This window comes from Candoia aspera, chromosome 4 (genome assembly GCF_035149785.1).
Source record: "Candoia aspera isolate rCanAsp1 chromosome 4, rCanAsp1.hap2, whole genome shotgun sequence".
Classification (NCBI taxonomy): Eukaryota; Metazoa; Chordata; class Lepidosauria; order Squamata; family Boidae; genus Candoia; species Candoia aspera.
This window is the reverse complement of record NC_086156.1, coordinates 113,694,063-113,711,564: the sequence shown is the minus strand read 5'-3', so window position 1 is coordinate 113,711,564 and position 17,502 is coordinate 113,694,063. Positions and strand designations below refer to the sequence as shown.

General features: G+C 43.0%; 1 protein-coding gene across 1 annotated transcript; it reads right to left on the bottom strand.

The window, feature by feature from the left end:
• Window positions 1–6,135: 6,135 nt before the first annotated feature.
• Window positions 6,136–16,906, bottom strand: LOC134497174 (uncharacterized; the record flags this gene model as incomplete). The annotated part of the gene is made up of 4 exons (XM_063302853.1): window positions 16,861–16,906; window positions 14,120–14,418; window positions 6,566–6,611; window positions 6,136–6,482 (listed from the first exon to the last, which is right to left on the bottom strand). Coding segments are annotated over exons 1-4 (738 nt in total), but the record flags the coding sequence as incomplete, so codon positions are not given.
• Between the last annotated feature and the right edge of the window lie 596 nt (window positions 16,907–17,502).

Sequence of the window (17,502 nt, the reverse complement as noted above, 5' to 3'; positions counted from 1 at the left end):
TTATTTTTCTTTATTTCTTCAAACTGTATCCCACTTTTTTTACATAAATTCCATCTCTACATTCACCAGACCCCTTTTGGCCATTTCCTATCCTTCAATTAAAGCAGAAGCTGTCACTGAATATACAGTCCTCAGGATAAAAGAGGCACTCAGTGCATTGACCTTCCACCTTTCCTTGAAGGTATATTTCACACAGGAGAGGGTAGAGGAGAGGAGAGCAGAGGAGAGCAGAAGAGAGGGGGGGAGAAGAGAGTAGTGGGGAGGAGAGTTGAGGAGAGTTGAGGAGAGGAGAGGAGTGGAGAGGGGAGGAGAGGAGAGTTGAGGAGAGGAGAACTGTTGCCTTAATTTACAAGTGTCTTTGGATAAAATAATTATTCTTTCTGTTAACTTTAGAGATTTCTCTGAAACTATTTTGAGATCATGAGGAAGTCCTTATAAGAGTCAGACAGTAGAGGAAATAAAGCAAGTACCTGTTTTTGTGCTATTTCAAATGTTGAAAGTTCAATCGACAAACACCCACCAAGAATTATTTAACAGTTATATTAGAGACAGGAGGGGATGGCGTAGATTATTTTTTAAAAAACTCTGTGTGTTTGTGTGCTGTGTATGTTGTGTCCGTGTGTTTGAGTGGTTTTTCGTTAACTGTGGTCTGTGGATGAAACCCGTCTTTATGTGATGCAGACCAAGCAATCCAGACTCATACGCATGCCAGAATGGTTGAATGTCCACATGTGACGCTTGCCTTAATCCAAATAAAACTCTCAGACTCAGAATCTCAATTCAGGTTCTTGGTTTATTTAGAAAAGAGTGCAAACAGGTAAAAAGCTGAGAATGAGAAAAGCGTGCCTAAACTCAAACTAAATAGCGTCTTTGCAAACATCACCCCACCCCCTCCCTCACAGACAGCCCTCCCCACATTCCCAGGTGCTCCTAACGAGCTCTGCTGATCAACGGGCTAAAAGACCTTGACATTTAAGAGATAGCTGAAACACATTTCTCCTGGCACAATCCCGCACGTCTCCTGTACAAGGTTCCCAGCAGCACCCTCCCAGCCAGTACACGTATCAGCACCATGGCAAGTGAACCATTACGATGTAGCAACACTGGAACGGGGAACATGACACCACACATCAGAAAGTCAAAAATCGATTTATAACCAACAAGCTCCCAAATGGCTGGGAAACATAATCTCTTTCCCTTCTCCAAATTGGATTGCAAGAGATATGTGAAAATTGGGGGACTTTGTTCTATCCTCTCTTAATTACTTTTTGGGTTTTTTTGGTTAAAGTCTATCCATTCACAGAATATAGATTTCTCTGAAACAAGTTTGCGAGTTTGGGCAATCCCTTCTATGGATCAAGACAGACATCTTTAATTATCCGTACATGGGACAAAGGGCAGGGGTCCATTGCCTCTTCCAGACAGGAAACAAAATGCTAGAACATCTGAGTTGGGAAGTTTGCTACTCTGTTGCTTTCTTTACCTTTTGTTTTTTGTTTTTTTGTTTTTTGGAAAAAATCCAAGTATATTAAATGGTGATTACGCCTTGAGGAACGATTCGTGAGCCACAGTAGTTGTATCCACCCCACTCACAAATTCAGACTGCGATCACATTAGGACAACATACACTGTCTTGGCTGAATGAGACAGATAAATAAGTCCATTTCTATTCAACCGAAAAATCAGTTTCTTCTGTATGTAAGAAATCACCTCTGTTTTAAACTCAGACATGGCTTCATGTCTGAGGATTTAGTCTCTTGAGAAGTTAAATTATCCTTAGTTTCTCTGAGGGAACCCTCGAAGCAAGTATCAGAAGATACAATCAACCTAAGAAATAAGATTATATTTGTGCCCACTAGTCTTATTTCCCTGCCCAAACCATGCCTCATGGCCACTGGGACTAAGTGTGCAAGTGCTACTCCCTTGTGGAAGTGATGAGGAAGAGGGCGTCATCAAACTCCCCAGGAAGATTCTTCTCTTCCAGGAGAAGAAGTGAACCTCAGGAAAAATGAAGGATCTCTAGGGGATTTAGAAGGTCTAGTAAGAAATCCAAAGCTGTTCTTCTCCTTCCTGATAACCTTTTGAAAATTTACTCTAGTTTTTCTCCTAAACTCAGGACAAGTCAGTGGTGCCGTGGCCACTTCATGACTTGACTACTGCAACATGGTGTAGATTGGGCTGCCCTTGAACCTTACCCAGAAGCTTCAAATGGTCCGGAATGCAGCAGCCCAGGCAGTGATAGGCTTGCATCTATATGCCTATGTACTATCTCTGCTTTGCTAGGTGCACTGGCTGCCCTAGGTGAAATAAAGTCTGGTTACTTGAAGAACTGTCTGTCTCCCAGAGTGTCTGCCTGGGTGATCTGATCTGGCAGGGCTACCATGCTCAGGGTTCCTTCGATGAAACAATGCCATAGATTGGGATTCCAGCAGTGCACTTAATGATCACCACAGCTGCCCTCTGGAACTCGGTTTCCCCTGAGATTCGAATGGCCCCATCCTACTGGTGTTTGAAAGGTCCCTGAAGAACTGGCTTTTCACCCAGGTCCTTGGCAACTGTGATTGAAGCCCTTGTTCTTCTTCTTCTTTGTTCCCATTTTGGAACAAGGCTCAGAACTGTCATCTCCTCTGAAGACACCCTTTCTACTTGCTCCATATTCAGAGGGATTATTCAGACCCACAATGACCCTGAGTGTAAAACCATTGAAGATGAAGCAGAGGGCTTAATGACTTTCCCTGGAATTGACTTGAGAACCACTGATCTACATTCCTTTGCTATTATAAGTATAATAACATGACCTCATTTAGGCTACCCTGAGCATGATATCTTTATGCCTTATTTTTTATGCCAATTAGTGGACAGCTAGGACCACTGAATTGGAGCAGAGCTTACACAGCGGAGGAGCTGTGCACAGAAAAAGAATTGTATCTATGATAGCGTTAATGAGCATGTCAGAGGAACACAGGTTATTGATCTTAAACACTCAGCCCTCCCAAGTATAAACAATTACATGCTTAGACAGAGTAGGTTCAAAGTAAAGTAAAGGAACATCTTAATCATTTTATTCAAGGTCCAGTTACATTTCCATTCAGAAAGGGTGAAATCTTTGGGTTTTTTTGTCTCCCCTAACTTAATTCACCATTAGCCCTATTGCTGCTAAGACCCAAGTGTAGAAAGGGGAATTCCAGGCCTACCACATGACACCCAGAGAGAGGGACCAGCTGTCAAGAGTAAGGATGGCGAGCAGGGGGCTCCCATCCAGGCTGTAAAGTGCATGTGTAGCACTGAGGAATTAGGTAGCCATTCCAAGAGACACAGATCGGGCCCGCCTTAACCTTTGGGGTTTATATATCTGCTTTTTTTCCCACGCTTCTTCAGTTTGTTGGGATTTTCTGTTATGTGGAAGTAATAAAGCACTAGAGACCTGTTCCTTGTCTCAGCGTGGTTCCTGGCAATGCTTCTTAAGGCCCACTCAACCTCACTCTTCAGGATGTCTGGCTCTAGCTCACTGACCACACCGTCAAAGCTATCCCCGATATTGTTATCCTTCCTATACAGGTCTTCCGTATATTCTTGCCACCTTTTCTTGATCTCTTCTTCTTCTGTTAGGTCCTTGCCATCTTTGTTTTTGATCATACCCATTTTTGCCTGGAATTTACCTCCAATGTTTCTAATTTTCTGGAAGAGGTCTCTTGTCCTTCCTATTCTATTGTCTTCTTCCACTTCCACGCATTGCTTGTTTAAAAATAATTCCTTATCTCTTCTGGCTAACCTCTGGAATTTTGCATTTAATTGGGCATATCTCCCCCTATCACTGTTGCCTTTTGCTTTCCTTCTTTCTTGGGCTACTTCTAGTGTCTCAGCAGACAGCCATTTTGCCTTCTTGGTTTTCTCTTTCTTTGGGATGTATTTTGTTGCCGCCTCCTGAACAATGCTGCCAACTTCTGTCCATAGTTCTTCCGGGACCCTATCTACTAATTCCAGTCCCTTAAATCTATTCTTCACCTCCACTGCATATTCCTTAGGAATATTAGTGAGCTCATATCTAGCTGATCTGTGGGTCTTCCCTAATCTCTTTAGTCTGATCCTAAATTGTGCAAGAAGTAGTTTGTGATCGGAACTACAGTCAGCTCCAGGTCTTGTTTTACCGACTGTACAGATGTCCGACACCTTTGGCTGCAAAGGATGTAATCAATCTGATTTCGGTGTTGTCCATCTGGTGAAGTCCATGTATAAAGCTGTCTCTTAGGTTGTTGGAAGAGAGTGTTTGTTATGCAGAGTGAGTTGTCTTGGCAAAATTCTATCAGCCTATGTCCTGCTTCATTTTGTTCTCCCAGGCCATACTTACCTGTAATTCGAGGTGTCATTTGAATGCCACCTTAGCATTCCAGTCTCCTGTGATGAAAATAACATCTCTTTTAGGCGTGTTGTCCAGTAGGTGCTGCAGATCCTCATAGAACTGCTCTACTTCAGCTTCTTCAGAATTTGTGGTTGGGGCGTATATTTGGATCACTGTGATGTTAGATGGCTTCCCCTGAATTCGAATTGAGATCATTCTGTTGTTTTTTGGGTTGTATCCAAGAACTGCTTTAGCCACTTTACTATTAATTATGAAGGCTACTCCATTTCTTCTGTGGTCCTCTTGTCCACAGTAGTAGATCTGGTGGTCATTTGATGTGAAGTGGCCCATTCCAGTCCATTTCAGTTCACTGATGCCCAGAATGTCTATCTTTAATCTTGACATCTCACCAATAACCACATCCCATTTGCCCTGGCTCATAGATCTTACATTCCAGGTTCCAATGGTGTGTTTATCCTTAGAACATCGGATTTGCCCTTCACCACCAGCACTGTTGGGTGCTAGCTGTCCTTTCGGCTTTGAGCTGGCTGCGTCATCACGTCTGGGGCTAGTTGAGCTCATCCTCTGTTCTTCCCCAGTAGCATTTTGACCATCTTCCAACCTGGGGGTCTCATCTTCCAATGGTATACCGACATATCTCTGGTTGTACCTATCCATTTAGTTTTCATGGCAAGAATACCGGGCTGGGTTGCCATTACCTTCCCCAGGGATCGCATTTAGTCTGACCTCTCTGTCATGACCTTCCCGTCTTGGGTGGCCCTTCATGGTTTAGCTCATGGCATCATTGAGGTGCTCAAGCTCCAGCACCACGACAAGGTAACAATCCTTTGCTGAAGATCATAAACTATAGGGGTTATTTTTTTTATCATGTATTACTTACAATTTTGATTTTCATTCCTATTGCATACTGCTTACTAGCTGTTGCCTGCATACTTATTCATACTGTAACAGCATGTATTTAGAGACTGAGGCTTCTTAAATAAACAAGGCTCTCGGATGAAAAAACAACAACAATGAATTAGGGCTTTGAAGGCTGTTCTTGGTCGGAGGTTGGGAGGAAATCTTCCTAAACCTCCTAGAACATGACTGTCCCTGGAATTGACTTGAGAACCCCTGATCTACCTTCCTTTGCTATTAGAAGTATTTTCACATGACCGCATTTAGGCTACCCTTGGCCTGATGTTGTTAGGCCTTATTTTCCGGCTTCTGCCCCCTTCCTTGGTTTCACTCCACACCACAGTCTTGCAGGTCTTGCAGCATCCTGAATTTATTACTAGATTTTGACTGCTAGCAGAGGAAAATGATTGTGAAAGTATTTAATCTTTCTAATGCCTATATGTGTGTGTATGCGTTCATGTGTGTGTTTGTATGTGTGTGTACATATATTTAGTACATCTATGGATAAAGGGAGAGAGGATATATAGACACAGAAACAAATGCACCCAAAGAGGGAGAGGGGCAGATCTGCGTCTCAAGAAAGAGTCAATGAGGGTTGAAGTTCAAGACCAATAAAAGAATGAAGAGTTCTAATTACTGAATCAATTCCATTTTTCCTGATACATTTTGAGATATTCAATTTATATTGCTTCCTAAGATTTGACATTTTCTTCCTATCCAAATGGAAAACAGATCCTATAATGCCCTGGCCAAGATCAGCTCTTTGCTCTTTGTTCCTCTTGGCACTCAGGCAGCTTTCTGAGGTCCCTCTCAAGTCTCCTGGGAAAATCCAGCCTTCTGGGGCTGAGCTGACTGGCAGAGCGGCTCTGAGGAAGAGAGAGTTTTTGCCAGGCTTCAGACTCACTTCCTCCCACAGTGTCTCTAGCACAGTAATAGACTGCCGTGTCTTCCGGCTTCAGGCTGTTCATTTCCAGATAGAGTTTGCTTTTGGAGTTGTCCCTGGAGACGGTGAAGCGTCCCTTCACTTTGTCCAAGTAGTAAATGCTACCTGAATCATACCTTATGGATGCCACCCATTCCAGGCCTTTTCCAGGGGACTGTCTCACCCAGTGCATGTAGTAGCTGCTGATGTCAAAGCCAGAGGATTGGCAGGAGAGACCAAGGGACTCTCCAGGCCTTCTGATGTCCCCATCAGATTCCACCAACTGGACCTCAGACTGAACTCCTAAAAAAAACAGTTGTTTCAATAAGCTCTCCTGTATACAAGAATTAAAATGGAAAGGAATTTTAAATAGAGGGGAGAATTACCTCTGAGGACTGCTAGTAAGGACAACAAGTTCAGCCACAGGATCATTTTTTCCTCCCTTGAATGAATGGAGGGAAATTGACAGTAAAGGATTCAGGAAAGGGCACCAACCTTGTGTTGGTGGCTGTAGTCAGAAAAGGGAAACCATGGGGCTCCTTTAAAGGGGAAAGGGCCCCCCAATTTACATATCACTTGGGATAAAAGAGCCCCTCAGGGTATTGATCCCATAGATTTCCTTGCACACATCTTACACTGGTGATTTTCAAGATAACTTTCCAGTCCTATGAAAAGGGAACGCAAGGGATTTATTTATTTATTTATTTTTTTATTTTGCTGTGAGGAGATAGGAGAATGGGAAGGTTTACCTAAGATTAATTAAAACAAAATCCTGCAAAATTTCACCACTTCTGAAATGAGATTTAAGGAAACAGAGAATGAACATCCACTAAGAATTTTTGATAGACAAACATTTCGCCTTAATGACGTCCCTTTGAACAAACCCAAAAGTACTGAATACAGACCAAGCCACGACGCACAACATGTAAGTCAGAGTTTAATCAGAGAAATCGGACGAAGAAAACAAATAGATTGAGCCAATGGGGTGTTCTTTCTTTATTAGATCGCTTGCAACCTTCCCTGCTGGCTTCCCCTTTGACTTTCTGGGGAACCAAGCAGAGAGGATTGCAGATGGCGATCACGTGATCGCAGCCCCCTAGCAACGATATGTAAATGCGAGCTGGTTGCCAAGGGCCCAAAATGCGGGCACATGATCATGTGGGGGGGGGACGTTGCTGCAGCATTTCACGATGGCCAGAAGTGCTTCGCTGGCCATAAAGCACCCTTTCCAAGGCCGTCATTGCTTTGAATGGTCATTAAGCAACCAGTTGTTAAGTGAGGACTTCCTCTATATTGATGTGGAAGGAAGGAGAAAAGAGCAACATGTAGAAAAGAACTAAACTGGGGAGGGGTGGCGATATTGAGAACCAAAGGGGACTGAACTGCAAAATATCTCAAGGAACAATTATTGGTAAGGAATCCATATTTCTACCTCAGCTTAGATTTTAACTTCTTAAAAACTCCCCAGTTTATTCCACTGCCCTGAGATTTCCTGCATCTCCCCTTCCAAAGTTCTAACCACTGTTGGAAGGAAATCTCACCTGCTGCATTCAGAGATGGGAATAAAAATGCTCAGGCCATTGTGTGAACAGGTGGAAAGCTGATTTTCAAAGAGCTGGTACAACAACGGCAGTGGCCACAGTCTGGGATTTCCTGCCAGCCCTTTATGTGGACAAGCTTTGCGGTTCTTATGTGAAAATATTTCTGCCCTCTAGCAATGTCCGTGCAAGCGCACTTGGCCGGTGGATGGAAAGGGGGCGCTCTCTAGGAATTCTGGGAAGGAGCAATTCCCCGGTGTTCAGAGGGGGGGCGCTCTGTGGTGGGGCCCCTGCTGGGTCGGGGTTCCCTTTGCTTGGGGCAGTTTGGCTTCCTGCCGAGCTGGGACCTCTTCATCTTTGGCGCTGCTAGATCGGGAGGTTAACTTTCGGGAGAAGGAATCTTTTGTGGAGGTCCCTTCGGCCTGGGAAGAATGTTTACCTGAATGGGTCCATTTATTTCAAGGATCTCTGGCCATGTCTGAAAGGGATCTTTTGTCAGAACAGCTGGGTGCTTCCTGTTCCCTTTTCACCTTTTGCCTTGCTAGAGGAGGGAAATCTGTATGGCGGGAAAAGCAGCATTTGGGGAAGAAAGTAAGGAGGAAGGGAGAGATCTTGACTCCTTCTTACACCACTTTACCCTCTGCTTCTTCCAAGATCAGCTGTGGGCTCTCACTTCATTCTGTGGAGATTTATTTGCTGCTTTTCATTCCAACTACACAAACTCAACCTTCTGTGACTGAATCAACTTGGAGAGCTGCTCTGAGGAAGGGAAAGTCGCCAGGTCAAGGCACCCTCCAGTTTAGAGAAGGTGATACCAGTAACCTAAAAGCAGGCACACTGTCCAAAATTTACAGACCCAGAGGGCTTCTGGGAACGGAAGTACATAATTTGCAACATTGCGCTCTCCTGCCCCTGCCCAGATGAGGGAGAGACCTGCAGGAGTCAGGGACTGAGCACATCTTGAGTTACAAGGAAAGAGGAATGAGCAACAGGTAGGAAATGATTTACCTGAGGATTGTTGGTGTCATTGAGAGAACTGAAGGGGATTGAACTGCTTCATATATCGAGGAAGAATTTAGGGTAATGAAACCATATTTCTTCCTCTAAGTAAATTTTAACTTTTTAAAGAAATATCCAGTTTATTCTCCTGCCCTGAGATTTCCTTTGTCTCCCCTACCAAAGTGCTAAGCCAGTTTCTCACTGTTTATTCCATGATCAGCTCTGTGCTTCCACTTGCTGTGATGGAGATTTCTCAGTTCTAGTACACAAATTCAACCTTCTGTGGCTGAGCTGACTTGCAGAGACGCTCTGACCAATGGCAGGTTTTTGCCTGGCTTCAGATTCACTTCCTGTCACTGTGTAGCTTTTACAATAATAGACTGCCGTGTCCTCTGGCTTCAAGTTGTCCATTTGCAAATAGAATTGGCTTTTGGAGTTGTCCCTGGAGGTGGTGAAGCGTCCCTTCGCTTTGTCTGAGTAGTTAATATCATTTGAATTGGGGCTTATGTATGACAACCATTCCAGGCCTTTTCCGGGAGCCTGTCTGACCCACCGCATGTAACAGCACCCAAAGTCGAAGCCGGAGGCTTGGCAGGAGAGACGGAGGGACTCTCCAGGCCTTCTCACGTCCCCTCCGGACTCCACTAACTGGACCTCTGACTGGACACCTACAAAGAAAGGTGTTTGGGTGAAATCTCCTGTATACAAGCAGAACACATGGAAAGAACCTGAATAGGGCGGAAACGATTACCGCTGAGGACTGCTAGGAAGGACACCAAGTTCAGCCACAGGATCATTTCTCCTGCCTCTAAGGAATGGAGGGAAATTGACAAGAAAGGATTCAGGAAAGTTCACAAACTTTCTGTTGGTGGGTGTAGCCTGAAAGTGGAAACCATGGGGCTCCTTTATAGAGGAAATTTTGACCCGATTTACATATCATTTGGGATAAAAGAGCTCCTCAGGGCATTGATGTCACAGATTTCCTTGCACACACCTTGCCCCAGTGATTTTCACGTAATTCTCCAGTGCTAAGAAAAGTGAAGGCAGGGTTGTTGTTGTTTTTGCTGTGAATACAAAGGCAAGTTTATTTCAGAGTAATTAAAACAAAGACATGCAAAATTTCACCACTTCTCAAAAGCAATTGAAGGTAACAGAACAAGTTTGCACTAAGGATTTTTGAAAGAGACACATTAGAGATAGAAGATGCAAAGAAGAGGACATCTGTCTGCAGGAAAATATTTCATTATTTTTTTTTTCCCTTTAACCATGCCCTTTGGAAGAAACCCAAAAGAACTGAATGCTGTCCCAGCCATGAGGCACAATTTGTAGCTCAGATCTTAATCCAAGAAATCAAAGAGAAAGAAGAAACAGATCGAGCCTGTGGGGTGTTCTTTGCTTAGTAGATTGGCTTTGAACTTGGCAGTGGTGTGGATTCAATATATTGCTTGTTTGGGTTGGTATTTGTGTGGTGTTTTTATCATTTCCTAGTTGCGCAGAGTGGCTTCGGCAAGGACATGATGGGGAGCCATACAAATTGAAATAAGAATAAGAATAACAGCAATAGTAGTACTAATGCCAATTTTAATAAAATGCCTGCAAATACACTCTCTCTGTGGACTGGGAAATACTAACAAATATCTTCATATTCCCCAAAGGGATCCGTTGCTCTCTATCTAGCAGAGCGCATCTGTTGTTGACTCAGACATGGCTTCACAGTGAGGAATGGAGCCTCCTGGGATGTGAAATGTTCTTGAGACCTTTTCAGTGAACGATTATAGGAAATAACAGAAAAAGGAACGAGGCCTCCCAAATGAGGCCACCTCCAATGACACTTGTTTTATCTCCCTACCCCACCCCACCTCACGCACAGGCAATGGGATTCCGTGTGGCAACGCTGCCCCCTGGTGTGAGAAGTGAGGAGGGGAGGCTTCTAGTAATTCTCCAAGGAGGCTCTTTGGGCAGAGATTTCCTCAATATGTCTATGGGCATTTGGATTACTTATGAGGATTATTCCAAATTTCATTTCCTGCCCTCTGCCATGATACTAAATCACTACATCCCATTCCAGTATTTTTTTCCTTTTTTTAAAATAAGAATGTTATTAGATTTAGCACAAAGATAAAAACTACAAAACAGCAAAAAAACTACAAAAAGAAAAAAGAAAAAGGAAAACACTAAAAGAATTTGGAAACACAAAAAGAAAAAAAAATTAACGACTACATAAAGAGGTGACTTCCAAGTTTTAACAGCAAGAATAAACAACCATTTTCCATAATCAATCCCTTAGGTAAAGGTAACGGTTTCCCTTGATATTAAGTCCAGTCGTGTCTGACTCCAGGGGGCAGCGCTCATCTCCGTTTCAAAGCCGAAGAGCCGGCGTTTGTCTGTAGACACTTCCATGGTCATGTGGCTGGCATGACTAAACGAAACGCCGTTACCTGCCTGCCAAAGAGGTACCTATTAATCTACTCACACTGGCATGTTTTCGAACTGCTAGGTTGGCAGGAGCTGGGACTAGCAACGGGAGCTCTCCCCGTCACGCGGATTCGAACCGCCGACCTTCTGATCGGCAAGCTCAGCAGCTCAGCAGCTTAACCCTTACTCTGTATTAAACCCAAATCATGTTATTTCTATAAATAATTCTATTAGCCCATTATAAAAAAAAAAAAAAAACACTGAATGCATTTGCTCCTTCGCTTGATATTAAAAGAAAAGAAGGAATACAAACCTCCTAATCAACTTCCCCCCACAAAGATAACATTTATTTAATTATTTCCTTCCTACTGATTCTAAAGTTCTCTGTCTGCTATACTAGAGATCAAACTAAAAGGTATATAAATTGTCTCCCATTATAGTTGATAATACAATTATAATAATCTTAATCATATTATGCCTAAAACCAAGCAGTTCTTATACCTTATTAAACCTAATCCAAATCATTAAAGAGAAGGAAATTCAAACAAGCCCTAAAAGCTATCCAGATAAACACTTATTCAAATAACACTTATTTACTTATTTAGCATTTACATATCCCCACAATACACACAGAGCTTTTATCATAAAGAAATCAGACAGCCCCATTCCTGTATTTTTCCTGAAGCCAGATCACCTTGTAAACAGGGAAGGTGAGACTGTAATCTTCGGGCCATATTAATAATTATTTTGTTTCCTTCCAGCAAACTCTGTGATTGGGTACCTGGAACAAAAGAGTCTTAATGTTCTCACCAGCTGGCTGACTTCCTCTTCTCAATTAAAAAAAGAAAAGAAATCCCTCAGTTATGGACTGAATATGAAACAAATTGGAGCAAAAGTACTGCATTTGTCTTTCCTCTCAATCCACCCCCTACAGGCCAATGGAGTTGGTTGGAAAATGGTTACAAAATCACAAATGTTAATTTATAAATATAAATTGGGTGTCGATGTAGTAAATTAGATTGGAAATTACAGATTCAAAGAGCATCATTTCCATTTGGGGACATTAACTCTTTGGTTCTACTCAGGCAGGATAGGTGGGGGGATATTGGGAGGAAAAGGAATCTGCAGGGAAAGGAATGCACTTCCAGATTCAGCACAAATGCAATACAGTAAAAGACATGTCCAGAGTTAGCTGTGAAATTTACACTGTCTGAAGTTTTCAGAAAAAAGGGGGGGAAATGGTGGATTGAAATCCAAAAGAAGGGAGGGGGAGTGCTCCCTCCACATCTGGGCACCCCTCCGTGGAGCTCACTGCAAAGTGTCACTCTACTTCATGAATGCTGCTGCCCAGAAAGGGAACAGTATTGCAGATGAGGTCTGATCACAGCCGAGTAGCATGGAATCCTTGCTGCCTGTGATCTGGGCTCCTGAGTTGTGGGATCCACCCCAAGATAGCATGGCTCTCTTCTAGAACTCCTGCCCCATGTCTCTCTCTTAGTTAATAAAGCATCCCGGGTCCCTTTCACAAGTATGGTTGCCAAGGCAGATCTGCTCCATCTTATTTTGTGTCTTGAATTTTCCAACCCAGATGCTGAACTTACATCTTTTTCCCTGTGAAATGCCATGCTATTCCTTTCAGTCCATAGTTCAAGTCGGTAAAGATGTCCCTTTTTAAAAATTTTATCACCTTCCTAAATTATTACCCACCCATCCTACCTTTGGGTTAACAACAAACTTGATAACTGATCTCTCCGCTCCCACTTCCAAGTGATTGAGGACAGTATTGAACAGCAGTGCCATTCTACTAAAAAAATTTCCTCCAAGATCAAATGGAAACCTCCACTTAATGAGATATCTTTGCATGTGGTCCTTGTATGTCCATAAATCCCGGCTCAGACAGACGTCTGTTTCTCAGAAAGACATAGAGAGGGAGAACCTCTGACGCTTAATATATTTAAGGGAGAAGAATGTTGTGCAAATTGCTTCAGGGGCTTGGAGTTTCAAAAGACACCTCCTAAATCAAATCCCAGGCTCAAAATTCTTCCAAAGGGGAGAAAAGGTTGGAAGGGGGTCCTGAGCTCCAGGAGGATGTCCTCAGAGAAAGGTGGGATGGACCCAAGCTGCTCCTGCATTAGCTCGCAAGAACTAGGGCTGTGAATGTCATTTTTTGGGGGAGGAGAGGAGACAGTTTCCCCAAAACTCCTAGAATATGACTCTGCAGAATTGACTTGAGAACCCCTAATCCACATTCCCATGCTATTGTAAGTGTAATGACATGACCTCTTTTACGCTACACTTTCCTTGTTTTTATATACCTTACTTTCTGGCTTCTGCCCCCTTCCTCGGCGTCACAACAAACCACACCCTTGGGGGTCTTAGAGCATCCTTATTTTATTACCTGGCTACATCTGCATTGTTAGCAGAGGAATATGATTTTAAACAAATTTAAATTTTCAGATGCATATATGCTGGTGTGTGAGAGTCTGTGGGGAGAGAGAGAGATAGAGAGAGAGATAAATTTATACACAGACATAGACACACTCACACAAAGAGGGAGAGGGGCAGATCTGGGTCTCAACAAAGAATAAATAAGGGTTGAACCACAAAACCAGTAGAAGATTTAAGAATTCTAATTAACAAATCCAATTTTGTATTTCTAGAGTTTTTTGACAGCATAATTTGTGGGCACCTTGCCTTTGCCATGTCTCAGAAGCTTTTGTTTTGTTTTTCTTTTTAACTATTCAGATTATTTTCTTAGCTGAGATGTTCCAGTTTCCTCCCATACAAACGGAAAACAGCTCCCACAATGCCCAGGCCAAGATCAGTTCTTTGTCCCTCTTGGCTCTCAGGTAGCTTTCTCAGGTCCCTCTCAAGTCTCCTGGGAACATGCAACCTTCTGGGGCTGAGCTGACTTGCAGAGTGGCTCTGCAAGTCAGCTCAGGTAGGTTTTTGCCAGGCTTCAGACTCACTTCCTCTCACTGTGTCTTTCGCACAGTAATAGACTGCTGAGTTTTCTGGCTTCAGGCTGTTCATTTGCAGATAGACTTGGCTTTTGGAGTTGTCCCTGGAGATGGTGAAGCGTCCCTTCACTTTGTCCGAGTAGTATGTACTAGAAGATGTACTTACGCGGGCCACCCATTCCAGGCCTTTCCCTGGGGCCTGTCTCACCCAGTCCATGTCATTGCTGCTGAAGTTGAAACCAGAGCCTTGGCAGGAGAGAGGGAGGGACTCTCCAGGCATCCTCACGTCCCCTCCAGACTCCACCAACTGGCCCTCAGACTGGACACCTACAAAGAAAGGTTTTTTTGTGAAATCTCCTGAATACAAGCAGAACACATGGAAAGAACCTGATTAGGGTGGAAACGATTACCTCTGAGGACTGCTAGGAAGGACACCAAGTTCAGCCACAGGATTATGTTTGTTCCCTCAAATGAATGGAGGGAATTGACAGGAAAGGCTTTGGGAAAGTGCAGAAACTTTGTGTTGGTGGGTGTAGCCTGACAAGGGAAACCATGGGGCTCCTTTAATGAGGAAATTGTCTGTTGATTTGCATATCTCTTGGGATAAAAGAGCCCCTCCATTCATTGACCAATAGGCTTCTTTGCACATACATTTCACACATGATTTTCAAGTGATGTTCCATTCTGAAGAAAAGTCAAGACAGTCCTTTCTTTAATTGTGAGTAAATAGGCGAAAGGGCAGTTTTCCACTGGAGTAAGTGAAGTGAAATCTGGCTGAAGCTCCTCATTTCAAGAAAGGGTTTTAAGGCAAGAGAAAGAAATAATGCACTGAAAATCCCTTAAATGGCTGTGTTAGAGACTGAACGTGAAAAGAAAGACACATCGGAGTCCAGGACATTTGCTCCACAGCTGTTCCCTTTGACCATGTCCTTCGGAAGAAACCCAAAACAACTGAATGCAGACCAAGCCTTGAGGCACCATTATAAGCCACAGTTGAATTACAGATACGCATCCAAGTCTCAAAGCCGGAATCAAAGAAATCACATTGGAAGCCTGAGGGGTGTCCCTTATTAATTGGGGTTTTTAATGCAGCAGTTGCATGGATTTCATATATTACTTACTTTTTTGTTTGCAATTTCATATGGTCTTCTTATCTGCCGTTAGTTGCTTGGAGTTGAATCCCCAAGATGGACAACCATAAAAAATGAGATAATAATCCTGACAGTAGTAACATTAATGCTAGTAAAAATGCCCCCAAGACACTCACTCCCTGCACTGAGAAATACAAATAAATCACTTTGCATTTTCCAAAGAATTCAGTTTGTTCTACAGTAGATATAAAAAGTCTACACACCCCTGTGAAAATGCAGGTTTTTGAGATGTAAAAAAATCAGACCATGATAAATCACTTCAGAATTTTTTCCACCTTCAGCATAACATACAAAATGTACAATTCAATTGAAAAACAAACTGAAATCTTTTAAGGGGAAAAAATAAAAATAAAGATAAAAAATGAGAATAACATGGTTCTTTCAATTTATATAGCCATCCATCTCAATTTTACCTGACTCTAGGCACCCTATAATAAAACAAATACAAAATGCATAATATAAAATAAAAATAAAAACCCACACCAGCTGGGCATCGTCTAATGTATCTTCCTTACAACAAAAAGATGGACGGTATCCCATGCCAGGGCCCCAGACTCAAGAACAAAGCCGGGTTTTCAAGGCCTTATGAACGTCCAACAAGGACAGGCCAATCTAATCTCAGAGGAAATGATGTTCCACTGGGTGGATGTCACGTCATAAACGGCTCTCCTTCTGGGGCCCACCATTTCTCTGTGAGGGCAATCTAATCAAACAATATAAAAAAAAAATCATGGTAATATAACGGGGAATCATGCTGATGGGCTCATCACACATCCAGGTAAAATATAAATGAAAGTAGATTGAATGAAAAAAATCAATGACCTGTATGAAAGAACTTTGAGAAGGTCTGGCCACCTAGCCCTAGAGCTAGAGTTAGCCTGAACTTCGGAACAAGCATGCAAATCAGGAATTCTGATTACTTAATCCCAATGTGTAATTCTAAAGAAATTTCAGAGAGCTGAGCTTTTTCAGGAGTTTGCCATTTCCTTCTTTCAGGATTTTTTTTTTTTATTTATTCATTTTCCGACTTTATTTTCTGTCCTGAGATGTCTGTTAAACAAGTCCCACACTGCTTGTGATCGAGATCCGGCCTGTCATCCACCTTCCTGTGATGCAGACTTCTCTTTTCCATTCTGATGGGCAAATCCAACCTTCTTTCCTCAACTTGGAGAGCTGTTCTGAGGAGCAGAAGGTATCTGCTTGGCTTCATGCTGACTTCTTCGCGCTGTGTCTCTCACACAGTAATAGACTGCTGTGTCATTAGGTCTCAGGCTGTTCATCTGCAGATACAGCTGGTTCTCGGCATTGTCCCTGGAGATGGTGAAGCGTCCCTCGACTTTATCCAGATAGTGCATAGGAGTTGAGGAGGTGCCTATGTAGGCAACCCATTCCAGTCCTTTCCCTGGATATGTCTCAGTCAGTGCATGCCAGAACTGCTGAAGGCAAAGCCAGAAGCTTGGCAGGAGAGACGGAGGGACTCCCCAGGCCTCCTCACCTCCCCTCCAGACTCCACCAACTGGCCCTCTGACTGGACACCTACAAAGAAAGGTGTTTTGGTGAAATCTCCTGTATACAAGAATTAAGAAGGAAAGGACCTGAATATGATAGAAACAATTACCTCTGAGGACTGCTAGGAAGGACACCAAGTTCAGCCACAGGATCATTTTTGCTCCCTCTAATGATTGGAGGGGAATTGACAGGTGAGGATTTGGGAGACTGCAGGAACTTTGTGCCGGTGGGTGTAGCCTGAAAAGAGTAACCCTGGGGCTCCTTTAAAGGGGAAATTGTGGCCCCATTTATATATCGCTCAGCATAAAAGACCCCCTCAGGGCATTGAGGTATAGGTGTCTTTCAACAGACCTTTCACATACAGAACATAGGAGAAAGGGCTGTTTAGACTGGAATAAGTAAATCACGTTCTGACAGAAACTCATTTCAAGAAAGAGACACAGAAGGCCTCTGAGAGAGGATCTCTGCAATTCCCAGTGTTTGAGTTTCTTGGCTGTGCCCAGCGGTGGGGAGGGAGTGTCAGGATTAAGGGAATTGAATATATATTAATATAGAAGGAATGGGAAATTAGCTTCATGTAGAAATGAATTCAACTGAGGAGAGTTGGCGGTATTCAGAGAAACAAAAGGGAATGAACTGAAATATTCATCAAGGAAGAAATCTATATAATGAATCCGTATATGTTCCTCTCATGAAATTCATTTTTTAAAAAAAGTTTCCTAGTATATTCTCCTGCCCCAATATTTCATTT